We start from the raw sequence: 21155 nt of genomic DNA, 5'->3' as shown, positions 1-21155 counted from the left end.
TATGGATTACGGACAAACAGAATCAATTCTTGCATTTATGTTAAAAAGCGTAACGAATTAGGAAGTAACTAAGAGACTAGAATTTGAATTTAGACAATACTAATACAAACTCTTATGCTACCTTCATGTGAGTCCTAAGCTAGTCAATGATGTGAGTCCTAAAAATGAATATATTTGTATGACTGATCCAGAGGGGAAGACATGAACAAACATATGATAAAAGCTTTATTCATAACAGAGATCACAGGGTTTTTAGAAACAAGAAAAACAACCATGGAACTATTTATCAGACAAGTAACGTGTTATGTTTTGGCTATTGGAAGACACATGCTTTCCTAGAACGTCTGGTCTTTGCGTCTCGGACATACATACTGTTCAACACGGTTTGAGGAAAAATCAAAATCAAAAATAATGAATCAGGTTGTGTACCTTTTCAACTCGCTCTAGGGTGTTTTTATTGACTAGCATTTCCTAATACTCCATTGGCGTTATGAAATTCATCCTAAGCGTTTGTTAAATCTTAATTTGGTATACGAAATGAATGTACAAATTTGATGATGAGTTATTTGAAACACCATTATTAAATAACCAGGTGGTGATCTGCCTTCTGCCCGGATTGAATCCCCTAGACTATATTTACAAAAAGATTTATACACATGTCGTCACTAGAATCATTCTAGCTGAAAAATAAAATGACATGACACTTAAAATGAACATATTTTTAGAAAATAGTGACATGACATCATATTAATTGTGAGATCTAAAATTTCCTTATAAAAATTTAAATTTTTTTGCAGGGATTATAAATATGGTAATAAAAATAACTCATATATCATCATTAATATCAATTTTTCATATAAATATGTATTTATGGTAAACTATTAAATATATTAATAATTCATATATCACAATTAAAATAATAATATATATGTATATATCTCACATTAATAAAAATAAACTAAATAAAGTAACGCTAATCAAAAAAAAAAATTGATAGTTAAATATTTAAACATTATTTAAATTTACCTGTTCATCTTCATCATTTAAATTAACAAAAAAAATTTTCGGTTTAACTAAAACAAACAAAGTCTCAAATTTATTAGAATTTATATTTATATGTAAATATATATATATATATATTTGTGTGTATATATTTAAAATTAGATGGGAAGATATATATATATATGTATATTTAAAATAAATAATCATTAAACACAATAATATAATTAAAAATATTTTTATAAAAGCTAATTTTATCTTTATTAAAATTTAAATAAAATCAAATTTAAATAGTGATACCAAATCAAAAGAAATAAGATTACAAAAATACTTTTATGATTTTTAATAACTATTAAAGTTAAAATATAAATTAATAATGTTGAAATATAAATCAAAATTTTCTTTTGAAATAAAAAAATGTTATATTAAAAATTACTATTTATGCGCATGAAAAACTCCTAGTAGACTACAATAAATTATAATTTTCAATTCGTAGGTATTAAAAAGGAAAAATGACATTGATTCAATATATAAAAACTGTCCATTACTAAACTTATAATAAAATTATTATGATATACAAATCAATGCAAAACAAACAATTTGGACTTTCTAGAATCTCTAATTGATCGTCTAATTATTTAAATATTTGGAAAGTATACAGTTTCAGATATTGGGTAAACTATTTAGTTCCACACATAAATATCGTATAGTAATAGTTGCATACAATTTTTGATGTGCGTCCTAATTGTACACCTTATAAGTATACAAACCTATTTACCCCCATTTTAAAAGTTCTAAACCTATTTATACACAAAGTTTAAGATGAAAACTGATATCCACATATAGTGGTTTAAGTTTGGTTCTAATGACCGGGAATAGTAACCGGACCCTTAACCCGTAAATCAAAATCCCTAAATTCCTAGTTCCCAAATCATCTCCCTTGCGACGAACCCTAGCTCACTCAGTCCAAATCTAACGGATTACCTCCTCAGTCTTCACCCAAAACCGACTCGGTAACTTGAAATCCTCCACCATCCTCGACACCACTAACCTTCTTTGATTCATATCCGGGAATCACATAATCTCTTAAAATAATTAATTCTGGGCAAAACCTCAATCTCTCACTGCAACGTATCTTGATTAAGTCTTCTCTCAACTGCAACTGCAAGTCTTTCCTTCGATAGGTCTCTGCAGTTTTAGTATATATGTTTGATATATATATATATATTTATTTTGTAAATAAATTGTCAAATTTTGTCCTAGTCTGGTGGTTCAAATTAAGATATTTATGTTATGGGTCGCAGGTTCAACACCCAGCTGTGTGCAGAAGTTACTTTTTATGTCTCTTAATGAAAGAGAATTCACGAAAACACCCTCATCGTTCTTCTCTTCTAATCTCTGCAAACCTGCAATTCGTCAATGGCTTCCTAAGTTTTCATCTTTTTTCTTGCTTTTCTAGCCGTTTTCATCTGAGTTTTATTAGTTGTTACATCGTTCAAGCTCTGATATTTTTCGTTTGAAAAGAAAGTATGATAATTATGGTGTAGAAATACGTCGTTAATCCTTGGATATTTGACCATAAACATTTCAAATCTTTGATAACTCTCATATATCCCTTTAAATCATGCTCATAAAAACATGCAATATCAAAACAATATGCGAAAAACACATTTATGAAAAAATCTTAATATCAAAACAATCTGCGAATATAATTATCTAAATTATGGAAAGAAAACATTCGACTTCCCATAATAAAAATAACACTAACTAATGCAAATACCAGTGTATTCCAATAGGAAAATATAGCTTAATCAAGGCATGAATGGCGTTATTTCCGATTCATTCGCAAATTTAAAAATTTATCTCTAATTATTAGTCTATTAACATTTATCAAGATTTCATAATTACGAAGTCTTGATGCATAAGTTAAGGGATTGAATTTACTATGTCCTTATTTGTTTTGAATTTTCTGTACTATCAGTCAAAGTTTTCTTTTACAACAAATTCTTACACTGGAAAATTGTATAAACGATAATTTAGAAAAGAGCATGTTAAAAATTACCAACGTATAATGTCCTATTGGACCCAGAAGACTTAATAGTTAATACTATGCATGATCAAAATAATATATGGTGATATGATTTCTTGCCCATGTTAATGTTCTTTATATCATTCCAAATTTATTGGACCCATACGGAAACTACATTACTTACTTACGCACATAACACATACATATATCGTTGGGAACATATAGCATAATATATAATACAAAAATACAAATATTATGCTAACTTATAATAAATAATCACTTATATAAAATAATACAACATACACATCAGAAAATATTCGGGTTAGTTTGGGTTTAATCATTAGGATAGAGAACTGAAAATGGATATTTCAGATTATTTAATGACCGAAATCGAAAGTAAAATTCGAATATGCCATATATTCAACCGTCAACACACACACTGGTTAGTTCGGGTTTGCAAGGGAAGGAAGAAAGATGCATCCTTTTCTTGTATTATTTGGCAATGGCATTACATGTAGTTAGTTTAGACAAGAGAGCTATTCAATAAATGAGGTGAGGTGGATTCTAGTGATGACACCTAAGCAATGTTAATCTTGTTAATCACACATAAGGGCAAGGTTTAATGTTAATAATTCACTTCAAATAATGAAAAGGGGATTAAAGTCAACTACAAGAAAAGGACTATGAAATCGTAGAGTGTTGATGAACTTTATAAGAACAATAAGAATGTGTAAACCTGTGCCGATTCATGTTTGTTTACGAAAGCCCTCTTTGTATTCGATCATCTCCTTCTATAACCGAATTCTCTCTTAATTTCCTCAAGGCGACGCATTTGTTGACAAACTGGGTCGAGTTTAGTTTATTTGATGGGTCTAATTTGAAGGATTTAATCTCTCCTAGTTCATTGTGAGAGATGAAGTTATTCTCAATGAATTTGCATGAGTAGGTTATTAAAGTAAAGAACTTGACACTTGTCCTTCAAAATGATGTCGGACTTCCATTTCGGCACGTCCAAGAGATCCATGAACCGTCTAAAATCTCAGCTCATTAATCATACCGTTTTTGATCCGTAAACCAGATCCTAGTTTAATCTGAAAAGTGGAATCGTTGCTCCTGAAAAAGTGGGAAGCAAGCCGCCGTTTTAGATTTCGTAGACCTAATGTGATGACTTTTCGTTTGTCGTGCCATACTTCTATAAATAGATGATCATATTCTCATTTCCTCTCTTCTCTTCGCGATTAAAGGTAGTTCTCATGCGTATGATCCATGAATTTAATCTAGCTCTTTTAGCTAAGCAGCTATAGCGTCTTGTTCAATTTCCGGATTCACTTGTAGCGAGAGTTCTTCGGGGAAGATATTACCGTTTGAGTTCGCCGTTGCGAATGGGCACAGAAGATACCCCATCGTATGTATGGACAAGTATTACTGCTGCGAGAAAGCTATTACTTTTGGGCATCAGAAGCAAAGTGCATTCAGGGTACAAAATTAATGTGTGGGAGGATCTTTGGATCCCTTCGACACAGCTAGACCGGCACGAGCCCGGGCTCCAGCATTGAACCCAAAGATGCTCGTAAGCAGCCTTATCAATCCTGTTTCAAAGGAGTGGGATATTCGACTATTGGAACAATATGTAGATCAAGAGGATATTCCGATGATTCTGAGTTTGGCCATAAGCTCTACTCATTGACGGGATACATTTTGCTGGAGTTACACAAAGAACGGACAATATACTGTTAAGTCGGGATATTGGGTTGCTACAAACTTGATGAGAGAGGAGGAGGATTTAGAAGTTCTACAGCCCAGCATTACAAAACTTCAAGCCTTTGCTTGGAAGGTGAATGCGCCACAAAAGATCTATCATCTTATATGGCAATTAATATCAGGACAGATTGTTGTAACAAGGAATCTGGTACGCCGCAATATGCGCTGTGACAATTACTGCCCAAGATGTGGAGCACCAGAAGAGACCGTTACTCATGTTATCTTCGAGTGTCCACCGGCCTTACAAGCATGTGAATTATCATCAACGCCGTCAAGTTCTGAAATTTTCCCTGTACCAAGTATTTATGCTAATATGGACTACTTTTTGGGAGAAAGAATGGTATTCTGGAGCCAGATGATAATAGAGATCCTTATCCTTGGATAATTTGGTACATTTGGAAAGCTAGGAATGATAAGCTGTTTAGAGGCATAGACAGAGTTCCATTGGAACTAGTTAGGTATGCAGAGGGTGAGTGCCAAGCTTGGTATAATGCAAGAGACACTGTACCGACTCCACCACATGTACAGACTGATGAAGAAACACAAGCCTTAAGCTTGGGTAATATTTGTATGTTGGATGGTTCATTGACCTCCACAGCTCAGTTTAGTGGAATGGGATGGGTTTGGAAGGATACAGTGGGGAAGATACAGCTGATGGGGTCAAGGCTCATGGGGTCAAGGAACTTGCGGAGAAGAGAGACACCGCTGCACTCGGAACTGGAAACGCTAAAGTGGGCAATGGAGAGTATGATACAACACTCGACCTGTCAGGGGTTTGAGACGGACTGCAAGGACCTGATTGCAATGATAGAACAACCACAAGATTGGCCCAACTTCTCAACTGAGCTGGAAATCATTCAAACTCTTCGGTTATGTTTTTCGGACTTCAAGATCAGTTACTTTCCAAGGACGCAAAATGAGATTGCAGATTCGTTAGGTAGGAATGCACGTTCGTTTCATAGATCCTTATGTTTTATTGGTTGTTCTATTCCAGTCTGACTTCCCAGACCACCTCAAATTTGAGTAATAGAATAGCCGTTTGCCGGAAAAAAAAAAAAAAAAAGGGTAGTTCTCACGCAAACTCTATGTTTGTGTGTAACAGCAACTGCTCGAGTTAGAACACACGAACACGGACCGCAGACGCCTTGAAAGGATGAGAGAAGTATGTTAATGTCACTCAGTACAGGCTGGAACCGAGGATATTCTGTGGGATTGAGAGTGATTCCCTTGCCAAAACTCTTGAAGATTCAAAGATGATCCTTTGTTAGTGAGTGTGTCTCATGTTTGTTATCGCCCAATGCAAAGCTATCAGCTCTGCTTCCCTAGTCGTCTGTAACTTCGAAAAGGCTCTGTGACTGTGACGAATAGTTCTGCCCTGATATCTCTAAGAATCCACGCTGCTCTGCTATTGACATGATTTCCAGTCCATGAAACAGGTATGCTACATTTAAGCATTCCTGGTGGCGTGCGGTTTCGTCCATCTATTCAACCGGGCAGAAGCCAATGCAGAAGCGGACCTATCAGTCGCCTCAGGATAGTTTACCTCAAGCCACACTTGCTTCCTCTTACTTTTAAAACATCAATCTTTTAAAGACAACAAATCCAATAAATCAATTTTTTTAACACAGAAGGATTATAAAATATGAATGAAGCATACGAGGTCAAACCCGAATAACTAGATCTGGACACTTGGTGGATTTTGAAACAACAAAAATGTAATTTTATTTTCTTTTTAATGGGCAAAAAGTTCAATCCTCTCTCAAAGATACAATGTTTTTTTTGTATGTAATATTCTTCCCGGAAAAAATAAAAATAAAATAACAGTCGCAACAAAGAACAATGGATCTTCAATTAGCAAGATACTGCTAACAATGGCTCTCCATTACCAGATTCCACAATCTCAATTCTCATCATTACCTGCAGCATCACATGAACTCAAGAAGCTGTTGTTGTTAAATATACTAAGAACTGTCCCCATTTTCAGAAGTTTCCAGCTTTCCATTAATCTTAAGTGAATCTAAAACACTTCTTCTGCTAATACACATCCAAGTTCTTGAAGACTCATTGTTTTGGCTTGCAACAGGAACATGCCATGACCCTTTCTCTGACTCCTGATATGTAATCAAGATTTATTCAGAAAACTCCATTTCTTAAAACCGGAAAAAAGAAAAAAAACATGAATAGGAATGAGATGGTGAACCTGAATGACAACAGAAAAAGGAGGCGGCATTTCAAGCTTCAGATTACCTTTGGTAAATGTATACCGAACCTACCACCAAAACCATAAACCATAAGGTAATTTTACATTCACAAGATTATTTTTTTTTTTACATAAAGGGCTCATTCAGGCTTATACTTTATAAGGGTTTATAGATTTTTACCTGATGCCTTTCTTTCCACTTTTGGAAAAAACTGTTGCCTAAGAGTTCAAAAATGTGATCTCTCATCTCATCATTTGTCACAAGCAAACACTTGAGTTTAGCAGCTGCATAGAGCCAATACCTGAAATAGAAGGAAAATGCCCAGGAGATGAGTGTAACCAGACACTGTTTAATAATGGGATTTTAAGAGAAGCTAAGCTAAGTTCATACCAATCATCGTTGAAACCTGGTGGAGTCGCATAGAGGACGCCGTTGTTAATCCATTCATCAACCAGATTCCTGTGAGTTGGGTTCTCTAAAAGCGTCCTGACTCGTTTCTTATGCAAGAGAATCAGGGGCCATTTGTTATCACCACTTTTATGATACAGTTCGTTTACCACACCTTCAAGCTGCTCGGTCGCACACCTACGTTGTTAGTCTTGCACGAAGTGTATTCAAAATTTTGAAAGAAGAAAGACAATTAAAGATAGATGAGAACCTGTGAAAGACTGAAACCGCCATCTGCAAAATTTTGTTGATAGAGACCAATATTTGCTCCATCTACTATAGCTTCGTAATCTCCATGTTTCTCAAGCCAGTTCTGACAAAGATTCGTGTAACGTTCAGACAAAGATCAATATTTGAATACTCAAGATACTTTGTATTTTCAGTTTTAGAAAACTACATTTTAAGCACCAACTAAGTAGAATTCCACAATGGACAATAGGAGATACATACATTAACATATAATGAATCTTAAAACACACAAGCTAATAAGAGCATTTTCTTCTTCCTTTTTACTTCCATATTTTGATTAATTCCTGAATAAAACTCCACCGTAATTTCCTTCTTTTCTTTTTTTTTTTGCTTATCAAAGTTAAAACTAAGCAAAAGAAAATCTTGCAGGATTCTATGTCCTAGACTTATTAGAAGCAATCTAAGAGAATCATTAATTCATTCTCTAACCTGAAACTCGCTGAAGTCCACCTTGGTCTCGGAAGAATTCATCTTTGCCTTCCTCTCCATAGCCAAAGCCACCAAAGAATCCACAAACTTCTGTGTTTCTACCTCATTGGTATCAACACAAGCCAGCTGCTCATTGCAGCTCAAACATCTTCCGGTTGAGCTAACATTATCTTTCTTCACAATCCATTTACCTTCCCCAACCCATCCACGCCCATGCCACCCACCTCCATTCCTCAAAACAGCTTCTCTAAGCATCTCAACATCAGAGCCAATCCCATCACCACTAACCTCTCCAGCTTTCTCTCCACAGAACCAATCCTCTAAAACTTGCGATGTCTCTTCACAAACGCATCCAACAGATTCCCTTAGTTTATGTAAATATCTGTAAACCTTGTTTTCTCGGCTCGTGGCAGCGCTTACCTTCAACAAAGCCGAGATCTCAGCCTCCTCTAGTGCAATGCCTGCAGCTTCCATGTGCTCTTCCACCTCATAACCCTTTTCAGCCTCCAATCTCTCGCAGAAACAGAGCAAAGCAGGCGCATAGGTTCTGAGACGGGGAATCGATGTGCCGCCAACAGAAGCAAAGTCCTTAACAATCTTGAAAGCGTAATCTCCATCACCCTTAGCAGAAGCCAGACGAGCGACTGAAGTGACGGTTGCCTCATTAAGAGTTAACCCGGAAGTGACCATACGGTCAAAAATCTGGTAGCCACGTTCAACAGCAAGGGTTTGAAGAGAAGGGTCGCTAATGGAAGCCGAGCATAGGTAAAGAAGGGTCTGAAAATGTTGCTGGTTTAGTCGGACTTCGTTGGAAGCGACGGCTGCGTCATAAAGAGCTAATGAAGCTGAGAGGTCCTTTGACTTGGAGCACGAATTGAGATTAAAGAGGAGATTCTTTTCCGGGTTCTTATTAACTTTCTTCTTCTTGTTGGGGTTTGAAGGGCATTCGTCGTCCTGGCGAGAGCGGCGTTGACCATTAGCAGCCATGGAAGAGTATAAGTCTTTGCACTGGCAAAACTGGAGAGATGGTAACCCTAAACCCTCCTGACCAGCATTAAGAGAGCTGAAATAAACCAATAAACAACATACTCAGCATCAGCCGCACTCAGCGTTATCAAGGCAAGTTTATCAAAGAATATAAATCTGAAAGTTTCAATTGAATTCATAACAAAGATCCACCAAATATCAAAACTTTTTGAACTGTACAGCTTATATGATTCCACGGTGGATTGCATAACTATTCTTGTTCTTGTGGATACTATGTTTCAATTTATATGGGCAGTTTTTAGACAGAGCATGTAGTAGTAGTAATACTATTTAGTTTACCGTGTTTGAAGTAGACGATACACACCATGAAAAGCCGGCGGGGTTAGGTGATTAGACGGTGGAACAACGTAGACGGGCGGAGAAGAGAGAGACCACGAATTCGACTTCTCGACTCGAGACTACGGCGGCGACTCGCTGAACAAAAAAAAAAAAGAATTTAAAGGTAACCGGATCGCCTATCTGATCGCCTATCTGGTCTTCAGGTCGGTTCAGGCCGGTTCCTTTTGGATCCGGGTTTTTTCGGATCCTAAATATTTAGACCCAATAGGTACTTAGAAATTTTCGGTTCGGATTCAGGTCGGTTCTTCTCTGGTCCGGATCGGTTCGGATCTATAACTAAAATACCCATAAAATACCATTAAATTTTCGGATCCATATCGGGTCCAGATCCGAATCGGGTTCGGGTATTTAGGATCTGAAAAGGACATGATATACCTAAAATTTTACTGAACAACTTAAATGAAACTATTAATAATTAAAATAAAACATTTTAAAACTCTAAATTTTACATTTTAAAGCTTTATATTACTTTAAAAATGTTAAAAATAATAATAAATGTTGTTAACAAAAGATATTTCAACTAAATCATAAAATAATATATATAAAATAGAACACAAAAACATCATAGTTTTAGATATACATGTTTTTAAGTCGGGTACAAATCAGTTCTTATCGGATCGGGTCTATTCGGGTCGGTTTTTTTCGGATCCGGGTCTATTCGGGTCGGTTCTTTTTCGGTTCCGGTTCTTTCGGGTAAAAAAAATTTAGATCCAAAAGATACTTGTAAATTTTCGGTCTGGTTTCGGGTCGAGTATTTTTGGGTCTGTTCCAGTTCGGGTCTTCGGGTCCAAGTTAAAATGCCGAGACCTAGGCTAATTACCATTTTCGGTTACTTTTAATACACACTTATGATCCTGTGATTAACTAAATCCCTTATATATTGTTATATATTAACCTTAAAGTTGATGACAGAAAAAAAAAAATTATATCTTCAGTTTTGTATTAATTACGAAATGAACTTGTTTGTTTATGTGTCATTCCCTAACTTATTTGTGGCACTCTTAGAAAGACTTTACAAAAACTTTAGTCTAACATTTATTTCCCTAGAACATTTATTAACATTACATTAAAATCGTACTAAATTACTAATGCATTTTTGGGACCAAACACATTAATTCATGTGTACGTACAAATCATGTGGACCAAATATTAACTTTTACAAGAATAAGTTTCAAGCAAATAAAGTAAAACCACTATCGAACGTATATCACATCTTTTTCATATATCGTAACTATAATTATAGTGATATAAGATATTATTTTTTGTATATTAGATACAATTATATGCATCGATTTTCACATAACATATTATATAATTATTTTGTACATATATATTTGTTATTTGAATTGATTTCTCATGTATCCTCTATATTGACTATAGCATTGAAAAATGCCTAGCTACTAATTATAACGAATAATTATGGTTAGTTAGGATTCAAAATTAAAAATTAACAAAATCATACAATAAGTAAAAGGCAAATAAGCTGATCAGAGAGATCCTCCACGTCGACAATGATAATTAACCAATCGCATTGCGTGTTTCTTCCACGTCAGTTTAATTGGGCTTCAATATGTTTTTCTTTTTCGTTATGGAGTTGGCCCGTAAGCCCATTAGCTTAGCCAAAATTAGACAAAACGGAGAGCACCGCATCGAGCCGTCTCGACGAACCCTAACTTCCTTCTCTCTTGCGCAGACAATGATCTCATCCCTACGATCTCATCCCTTTCGTCCTTTCCACTTCCTTCCGTTTATCGGTTCACGTCTGTTCAATCAACCCTCCATCAAACCCCCCCCATTAACCTCCATTAATGGGTTTCTTTTGCATCCCTCTCTCTGATTTCTTTTATAACACCGATCATTCCCCCAGTTTGATTACACATGATACTATCCTCTCAATCGATGAATTCCAACAGCAAAAATTCTGTTTCCGGCGATCTTCTCTCCAAGAAACCTACCAGAAAGGACGCTGTCTCCTCCGCCGCATCGATGAAGCCCTCCGCCTCACCGATGAAACCCTCTGCTGCACCGATGAAACCCTCTGCCGCACCGATGAAACCCTCCGCCGCACCGATGAAACCTATTGGCCAATCCGGCATCTCCGGTGATTCCTCTTTGAAGAAACGTAACGGCAAGGCCGTTGTCTGCTCCGATGTCCCCTCCGACAAAAACGATGGCGTCGTGTTCTCTAAAAATGTGACGTTTGGTCCACAAGCAGACGAGTTAAGGTTTCGTCTCATCCATTTTTGGGAGGCCAGGAACGCACTCTCGAAGATCCTTATTGGTTTAGAGATGCTTCTGATCGACGAAGAAGTTTGTTACGAAAACTTTTCCTTTTTGTTTTTGGTTTATGTTGCCCGATAGATTAATAACAAACGTTTCTTGGTCGTTTTGAACAGGGTACTGTGATTCAGGGATTCATCCCACCATCGAGGATTGACACTTATCTGCGACACATGATTCCCGGTTCCACTTACAGACTCAACAACTTCTTTGGTTCTAAGACCAAGAAAGTGTACCGGGTTGCTGATCCAGATGTGACCATTGCTTTCTCATGGAACTCTGTCCTCTCTGTTCTCAAAGACAGTTCGATTCGGTTTTCTGAAGATCGATTTCGTTTCCATGGCTATGAACAGTTTGAAGCGGCCTGCGGCCTCAGAGGGGATCTGTATGGTAAGATCTCTCAGTCTTATCTGTTTATGTTGATCAGACATCTATCGATTGTTTAGTACGTAGATGATTAAGTTCTGTTTTTATATGCAAGTTCTGTTTTTATACGCAGATTATATTGGTCATATTAGATTGGTGAATGAGCAGACTCTTAATCAGAGTCTTGTGCTTGATGAAGTCGAGATAGCTTCTATGTGGCGAATTTTGGTTCATGTTTAGACACATGAGTAAGTTTTTTTTTTTTTTTATGCTCTAGACGTATATGTTTTTGCCTGATACATGTGTTCGCTTTGATACAGTGGTCCTGTGATGAAGCTCTACATATGGGAGAAGGCAGCTACAGACTTCTGTTAGAAGACTAAATCGCTTGGAAAACCTCCGAGTGTTATTTTGGTGACAACTGTGAATCCTAAGCGTTTTGGAGGTTCGTAATACTTAACTTTTGTTGTGGTTTATAGATGTTAGTAAGCTCATTTTGATTGATTAATTTGTTATTCTTTGGTATGAAAAATGGTTATGCTACAGGTGCTTTATCTATGTCATCCCGATCATCTTCACGGGTGTTTTTTGATATGGATGTTCAACCAACCAGGGAGTATCTGGCTTGGTATGTATTGACCTGTGTATTTGCAACGTCAACTTTAATCTATCGAACGTCTTGCTTATATATATATATATATATATATATATATATTTTTAAACATTTCAGGCTTGAATCAAACTCAGAAGTTGCTAATAGAGTTAATGCTGAAATTGTCACCAAGGCTGAGACAGCAACTATAGGGGAGCTACTCTCTTACATGAAGCAGGAAGAAGCGAAGGTATGACATCTCATTTTTCATACTTGCGTTGCGCTATGATAACTTATTGAGTATCTTCTCTGTTGCAAATTTATAGGTCGCTTGGTTCGAGTGTACAGCCACTATTGATGATGTTGTGCGTGATTCCGCATGGTATTACATTGCTTGTGGTGGGTGCAAGACTAAAGCAACTAAAGGACCTACCACGCTTATGTGTAAGAAGTGTGGAAAGGCTGAGATTACTGGTGCTGCAGAGGAAGAATTGTACTTATTATTATTTTTTTGTCATATACAGCTTCAACATTCATTATTAATGTGCCTATGAAACAGGTATCTCACTAAGCTATATGTCTATGACAACAATGATTATGCGAGCTTTGTGGTTCTCGGTGACGCTGGGCATGAGTTAACTGGGAAGAAAACCTCTGGATTGGTTGAGAGCTACTATGAGGTAATCATAAACCTTTCCATCATTCAGCTTTCATTTGTGTACTTAAGATTGTTTAAATTTGCATAGGCTAATGAGGGCGCAGTAGATGGGCATGTAGTTCCGGTGCCTCAAGCCCTGATTGATACCATTGGACAGACACGCACGTTCATTATCAAGATATCAAACAACAACCTGGAAGGCAAGATGCAAGCTTTAACTGTCACCAATGTCCTCCCTCTTGAGGTTCCAGCACTTGGATGCGATCTAGACGACATCGTGGTTGTCCCTCCTACTGCAGTGACTTTGGAAACCGGTAATCGTGAGGAAGGTTCTTCCATTGTGAATGAGGAACATGCAGCTGATGGGGTGAAAAGAGGTTCTGATATGATTGTGTCAGATGATGCTAAGGGTGCTAAATGTGGCTAACATGTTTTATGTACTTGGGTTGAGTTTGTTGACCGACTATGCGTTGGTCCATTTGCTTCGGATTTTCTTTCAGTTTGTTGAAAGACTATGTTTTGGTTCATTTGTTTCAGTTTAGTCTTGACATTATTTATATCATATGCTCTATTTGGACATTTTTATGGTTTGTTTGTTCCTTTGTTTATTTTTGGGGTTTGATCATTTTAGTGTTGCTATAATTTATGCAGTTTTTTTTATCTTAAGTAGTGATTATGTTGTATATTTTGAAAACTATTCAAACTATTTAAGAAAAAAGAACATTTGAAAACTTGAAAAAATTATTTTACCTTCTTTATAGTATAATTTTTTATTTTTTTGAATTTATGTTATTTTTAATTTTAATACTTTTTTTAAGTAGAAACGAAATGTATTTCTTCCATATTGTTTTATAAACTTATCTTCTAATTTGTATGTAATAAAAATTAGGGAAAACAAAGATAATTGACTCTTTCTATCTTCTTTATAGTAAAGTCTTTTTTTATTGGGTATCAGGATTTGGAAAAATAATTATACCTTCTTTAAAGGATATTTTTTTGCCATTTATGCAATTTTTTAATTTTTAATTCTTTTTAGTAAAACAAATTGTATTTCTTCCATATCGTCTTATAGACTTAACTCCTGTTTTATATGTAATAAAAATTAAGGAAAACAGAGATAATTAAATCTTATTAATAATAAACCTTTTTTATTTTTATTTTTTTGGTTTATCATGATTTGATGCACTTATCATAAAAAAAACTACGAATATAATCAGAACAAACCAAACCTCTACACACAAAGGAAAGAAAAAAAATATAGATATGTTAGAGTAGACTTTCTCTATTATAGCATATATATAAAAAATTTAAAAGGTACAAATTCTCCAATTTAATTGTTAAATATTGATGTAATGATCCTGATTTTTGGGTAATAACTGAACGAGTTTCTGTTACAAATAAATCTCCATAGCAATTGATGGGTTTACTCCGGGATGAGTAGATAAAGTCTACTCTAAGTAGGGCGACTCTACTTAAACTATGTTTACATATAAAATAATAATTAATGATATTCCTAACAAAAAAATTATAATTTTTCAAAATCATTTCACTCTAATTTATTCAAAAAAATGATATAGTATAAACACTAAAATAGACTCAATTTATTTAAAACTTTGAAGTTTGGGATATTAATTTTATAGAAATAATAGAACAAAGATAAATAAATTATTTACCAATTATAATGTACCAATTACAAAATAAAACTCAAACATTATGTTTTGAAAATATATGGCCCTTTTTACAATTTATAATTTGTTTTGAAATTTATATAAAAGTAAAACATGGTTATAAACTGGTCAAATGAATATATTTATCTATTTATTGTTCGCTTTTTATACATAATTGAAACTGAAACATATTTTATAATTATGATCAATTTATTAAGGTTAAGACCAAGGTTATAACTATGATCGGAAAACAGAGCACATCCAAGATTTGTAATTTCTAACACGGTAACAACAGGTTTTGATTCATAGGTTATACATGATCTATGAATTTGATCATATCTAGACAAAACCATACCCACAAGAATAGAGACGTGCGCATCAAAAAATAAAGATGTTTATATAATTTAGACATTTATAGAGTTTTTAAAAAAAACAAACGACATAATCTTATAAAATCGAGTATCTAAATAACAAAGATGATCAGGATATTCCACTTTAGGAGAATTACCGCAATTACGTATATACAATAATCGCTGATTGGAAAAGGATCACTCAAACCCTCTAATTATATGAATTCGCAAATCTCCAACACCTTCCTCAACCCAAAAGCTTCTCTCCGGCTCTTCCCTGCTCAGGAAACAGGTACTGTTAAAATAAAATTTAGGTTTGACATGTAAGCTTACTCCGTGTTTCTTAATACATGTGAGTCGATAATCTAATATGATGTTATTGGCTTGAACCTTACTCTTTGTTATCTAGCGTATGGTACAAATATACTAAAGAGTATGTCATGTTTGAAGTTTTATCTCATTAATAGATTCTAGCTGGCTAAGAGCACATAAAGACTTCATATGTAGCTTTTGGTTTAGCAAAAAAATAGAAGTTTCCTTAGATTAATGGAATGAGGTTAATAGGATTTTTAGTCAATATCGAATTGGGTGATCTCATAATCTATAGTTATTCCCCATATAAATAATGTGTTTTCTCTTATCTTATAAGAGGATAGGAGTTGACGATGTCACCAAAGTTGGTTTGTGTTTGTCGTATGTGGAGGACTTTCAATCACAAAAATAAAAACCAGTTTCTTGGTACATCATTCCTTTGTATTGACATCAAGGTATGTGCTAATTATCTTACTATACCAAAGGAAAAAATACCAAAACAAGTGATTGTATTATATATTATGAACTAGGGGGAGACGTATGAAGGAAAGCTTGATAAAGAACTTCCAGCAGAAAGAACTCAAGTCATGCGAGAAAACGAGATATATCAAATTCAGTATTTCTCCCTCCTAGAATACACTAATCGACAACGGTAGAGCTAATAGAGGAAAAAATCCCGATGATGCCTCTTAACACATTCCATCCTCTCCCATACAAACAATTGATCAACATAGCCAATGCTACCAATTACTTACCAGGTAACAACCACTATTTTTTTCTTCTTAAAAAGTAAAACTTGACATTCAGGACAAACGTGATCCCAGATGTGGTTGGACAAATAAGAATGTATCAAGGTAGCAATATGAAAAATCCGAGGGCGACAACAGAGGTCGTAATTGGTCTACTACTAAACAGGTAACATAAAAATACATTAACCCCATCCCTTTATTTAAAATTTTGGGTAAGACCAACTTATTTATATTCACACATTTCCTACAGATCGAGAATGGTCCGATTGACATTAATGGACAATGCTTCTGCTCTGTTCAGAGACTTACATAGGATGTCAGTCATGAAATACAAAGTTGTGCTTATTACAAGCATCAATCCCAGAGTATGCAAAAGTAATAATTACCAATGGTTTTAGGGTTAAACAAAAATACTATGTTATCATTGAGTTTGATTCGGATCCTCAACTTTTTTTCTATTACATGATTACATGAAAACTGACACTCACATGAACATCTGCTACTTGCTTTTACTGTGACAGCACTATTGATCTCATACAAAGCTTCATCTGGAGAAACAAAGTTCTTAGTCACTCATGAAGAGGTCATCTAGCCTTTGAGCCAAAGTCTACAGCAATAATATCTCTATCTTCTTCATTACTTAAAACATAATATTTCACTATCTATGATATTTCCATGTTCTGCTTTATTTTGGTTATAAGATATTAAACTACAACATTAAACCAATATATTTGTTGGTCTGATTATCGGAGATGGACGCAATTTCCGAAGATTTAGCAGGTTCTTATAGAAATTCTCTATGTGCAAAATATACTAGAAGACAATACTGAAAAAACCCGAAAATTAGAAAATATGTTGGTGGGATAGTTCGAACCCTGGTCCAGTGTCATTTGCGAGCGCTACTCTACCACTAGAGTAAAGACACACTTTTGAAATAGGTGCCCTACATAATACATATAACCAGCATCCGAAAGAAACTGGAATTTGTCAATCACTCCAATTCGAAACGTTTGAGTGTTTTTCCTTTTAACGAGGGAAACTAGAGACTCTTCCACTCCTATCTCTCCACTTTCTTCTCTTCGAATCTCATCCGCCATGGCTGATCAAAGTTGTTCTTCCCTTAATCGATCTAGACGACAGAGGTTCAGTGAAATCAATCATTCGTTCAGAGAGCATTATCACTTCCGTCCTCGAGTTCCGTTCATATTGTTCCATGATCATCTACAAAGAACCCGACTGCTGTTCTCGAATACCGTTCCGATCATCGGAGGATATTCTCGCCGTCATCATAACGAGGAAGCTGCTATCGGGTATCGCTATCTTTGTCTCCGAGGATTTGTAGTTCAGGGTTCTTTAGATCCTAAGGAACCCGTTTTAGATCATGTGTTTAGGGTTATCGATAGCATAGGATGGTCTTACACTGTGATGCATGTACATCCATTATGTCCTAGGGTTGTGAGAGAGTTTATCTCAAACAAACCCTTCGATGATGAGGGTGTTCTGATTCAGGGTTATGTGTTCCAAATTTACCCCTGCGGTGATCAACCGATTGATGATGATGCCAACTGTCAAACACTTTTTTGAGTGGAAAGATGTTGATCTGAATCAGGCGATCTCACACCTCACTGGAGACCAATGCTCCGGATGGACGGGGTTCAATCTCAATGCTTTGATCAATCCCTTCCAAGCTCTGTACCGTGTCTGCGAGCTCAATTGGCTCCCAGGACTTGACTCGGATTCAATGATCAAAAACCGGCTCCGCCTTCTTTATGCAGTTGCCAAACGCAACAAAATTAACTTTGGTCTTCTTGTGTATGACCATGTGATCGAGATGACCCGCAAGGCAGACTGGGACACAAACCTTATCTTTCCAAACCTCATATATCAACTGTTGATGCTTCAAAGAGAGGTGCCTTTGTTCCCAGGCGATGATGAACCTATTGGAAGAGGTCTCCCTATCCAAGGATTATCGGGTGACACAAGTGGACCAAGGGGACATAGAAGGCTGTACTAGTTTAGCAACCAAATGTTTTTTTGTAATGTCCATCACTCTTTCGCGAATGTGGCTAATATATGATTTTTTGTTAAGTAGCTTGTGTCTGAATCCTCTATGAAACAGTTGTAATCGCAATGAGAGTTATGTTTTTGGTTTGATGTTATTGTATAAATATAAATGTTGTTTTGTTATGATATTATTGTCTAGAAGAGATGTTATTACCAATCATCTTTCTCAACAATATCTTCGTACTATCTTCGATTTAAACGGTTTATATAAAAAACCATATACATAATTCACGGCTGCTCACAAGTGACATCTATTCAGTATATTCAGTATCACCAGATTTAAACACTTTCTCTATCTTGGTTCGCTGATCGGTTTTAGTCGATTCTTATTCTTCTGGATTGACACCCCTAAATAATTCCAATAGCACGTACAAAATTTCAAGGAATTATATATTTCAGATCGCTAGGCCATATATGTGACAACATATCCACCTACTCATATTTTTTTGAATAAGTCACCTATATATATATAGGTCTAAGTAGTATGCACATTTCTTTATAAAATTAATTATTAGTAAAAAAAAGTGACGTTTTCAAAAAAAAAAAAGTACTCAATCAATCTGTACTGAAAAAATATGTCTCTTATTACAATCTATAGTTTGTTCTCAACTGTTTAAACATATATAACATGATTGAAACCTGATCAAAATATGATATTTATTTCAAACATATTTTAGTTAGAACAATAATAATTATAATCTAATTTATAATAATTATTACTCTATTTGAAATCCCATGTCTAAACAACAATGTACAACTAACTATTAAACTTTTTTGCGAAATTTAAAATAGACAGTTTATCAATTTTCATCATACAAATATTTCAGGCGGACACACACAAAAAAGAAAACGGGGCCGACCACGTGGATCACGGACGAAATCAAAAGGTGTGTTTTTACTCTCAAAAAAAATATTAAGATTAAAATTTTCTCATATAATTCTTTAATTATGAATATTGCCAGTTCATCTGATTAATGATCGACCGACGTTCAAACCAAAATACTATGATTGTAAGTTTATATTGATTATAGTATTATACTTTAATCAATATTTATTCTTCAAGCAAACTGAAATTTCAAAACTAATCTAATAGGTGGGTGCGATGGCTGCGATTCTTACAGTAAGAAACAATATTATAATGTGTATATCATACGTTATATCCTCTTAGGCTAATAACTTTTTATCTTAATATTCAAGCAAAAAAATACACGTAATATGAGAAATGCCATCTTGCTATCAAAAAGAACTTCAATAAGGTCACACATGGGAAAAGAAGACTTGATCCTAAGGATTGTTTTTTTTGTATGATGAAACAAAGCTACCATTCACATTAGATTTATGATGCCCAACATATCGACCATACGATGTTACAATCCAATAATGCAGGACTTACACAAAGATTTTACCCGGCTATGCCAGGTATGAATCTTTTTATATAAATAACCATAGTTTGGTATTTACTTAAATTTAAGTTAACTAACTTACTCTTAACCAATTTCAGGCTATTTCTTTCTCATGGTCCACAACTCAACTTCTGATCATTTAAATACCTGATCTCTTTCTTACATTTTTTATAATTACTTAGCTACTCTTTTTGTTTTTAAACAATTGCATAGATTCGATATTCACAACTTTTCCATTTTTCTAAAAATTACAATACTCCTATTCCAAAAAAAAACCATTGAACTTATAATCGGGAAATAAACTATCAACACACTTTTTCGCGCATAGCGCGGAGAGAGTATCTAATATGTAATAAGTAATGAATATCTTACCTTATGGACAAACAATATATAATAAGCTTTTATTTTGTGTTTAATCAATATTTTAAAAGATACTGCAGTATTCATTATTAGGTTATATAGTATTAGTATATATGCTTTATATAATACAAAATCATTTAAAATAAATACCAAATGTGGCATTTTGATTTACTGGAATTGTGATCCGAAATTTACCAAATGTGGTTCTTATTAATTTGCCGCACAAACCCAATCCCCTTCAGCAAAATGACCAAAGTTTCTATAATACACAAACTTAAATTATATTGTTACAAAAACTTAATTCTAAGCCCATCAGTTTACAAGACTTTGTCCATTAATTATAAATCCTTAACTGGTCCATTAATTCAATGCACGTTTTCCATTTGTCCAAATAATTATTTACAGCAACTGATATTTCACTTTATAATTTAACAATAAATTAATGGACCAGTTAAGGATTTATAATTAATGGACCAATCAAAATTAAAATTAAGTGAGTGTCATTGATTTTGACGTACTGTAATAGCTATTATTTATGTCAATTATTATCAGGTTCTGCCCTTTTTTTCTGCAATCATCCGGTAATATTGTATTGCTAGATATGATTTGGTCAAAATAACATAGGGTGAAGATTAAATTAATATACTACTTTATTTGATAGAAACACATGCAGCCACGTACCAATTTAATCCATCCAAATTTTTTTATTGCTGGTCAATAATGAATCACTACTATTTACAAACACATCACGTAAAAGAACTCATGTCACAAATTTATTTACAACATATTTATTTACTATATGCAGTAGAATGAGTGGATAGAAACATAAATTTTTAAAAAATAAAAAGTGTAT

The 21155-nt window shown here is 34.6% G+C and overlaps 2 protein-coding genes across 3 annotated transcripts; one reads left to right on the top strand and one right to left on the bottom strand.

Moving 5' to 3' along the window:
• Positions 1 to 6495: 6495 nt before the first annotated feature.
• On the bottom strand, positions 6496 to 9596 carry LOC106301572 (proteinaceous RNase P 2). 2 transcript variants are annotated; one of them, XM_013738004.1, is made up of 7 exons: positions 9442 to 9596; positions 8116 to 9178; positions 7649 to 7750; positions 7381 to 7559; positions 7171 to 7291; positions 6990 to 7058; positions 6496 to 6900 (listed from the first exon to the last, which is right to left on the bottom strand). In XM_013738004.1, the coding sequence occupies exons 2-7, from the start codon at positions 9100 to 9102 to the stop codon at positions 6751 to 6753; spliced, it is 1608 nt and encodes a 535-aa protein (XP_013593458.1). In that variant the 5' UTR covers positions 9103 to 9178; positions 9442 to 9596; the 3' UTR covers positions 6496 to 6750. The 2 variants fall into 2 exon arrangements, with proteins under 2 accessions (XP_013593458.1, XP_013593459.1); XM_013738005.1 differs by having other exon boundaries at positions 9467 to 9592.
• Positions 9597 to 11400: 1804 nt separating this feature from the next.
• On the top strand, positions 11401 to 13824 carry LOC106302456. The gene is made up of 9 exons (XM_013738965.1): positions 11401 to 11811; positions 11898 to 12171; positions 12281 to 12365; positions 12468 to 12517; positions 12694 to 12775; positions 12878 to 12989; positions 13066 to 13232; positions 13299 to 13419; positions 13486 to 13824. Exons 1-9 carry the CDS (start codon positions 11401 to 11403, stop codon positions 13822 to 13824), a joined length of 1641 nt encoding a protein of 546 aa, XP_013594419.1.
• The last annotated feature ends 7331 nt before the right edge of the window (positions 13825 to 21155 follow it).

Source organism: Brassica oleracea, chromosome C7 (assembly GCF_000695525.1).
Source record: "Brassica oleracea var. oleracea cultivar TO1000 chromosome C7, BOL, whole genome shotgun sequence".
In the NCBI taxonomy this organism is placed as follows: domain Eukaryota; kingdom Viridiplantae; phylum Streptophyta; class Magnoliopsida; order Brassicales; family Brassicaceae; genus Brassica; species Brassica oleracea.
The sequence above is the reverse complement of the archived record's forward strand: the minus strand, read 5'-3'. Positions and strand labels throughout refer to the sequence as shown.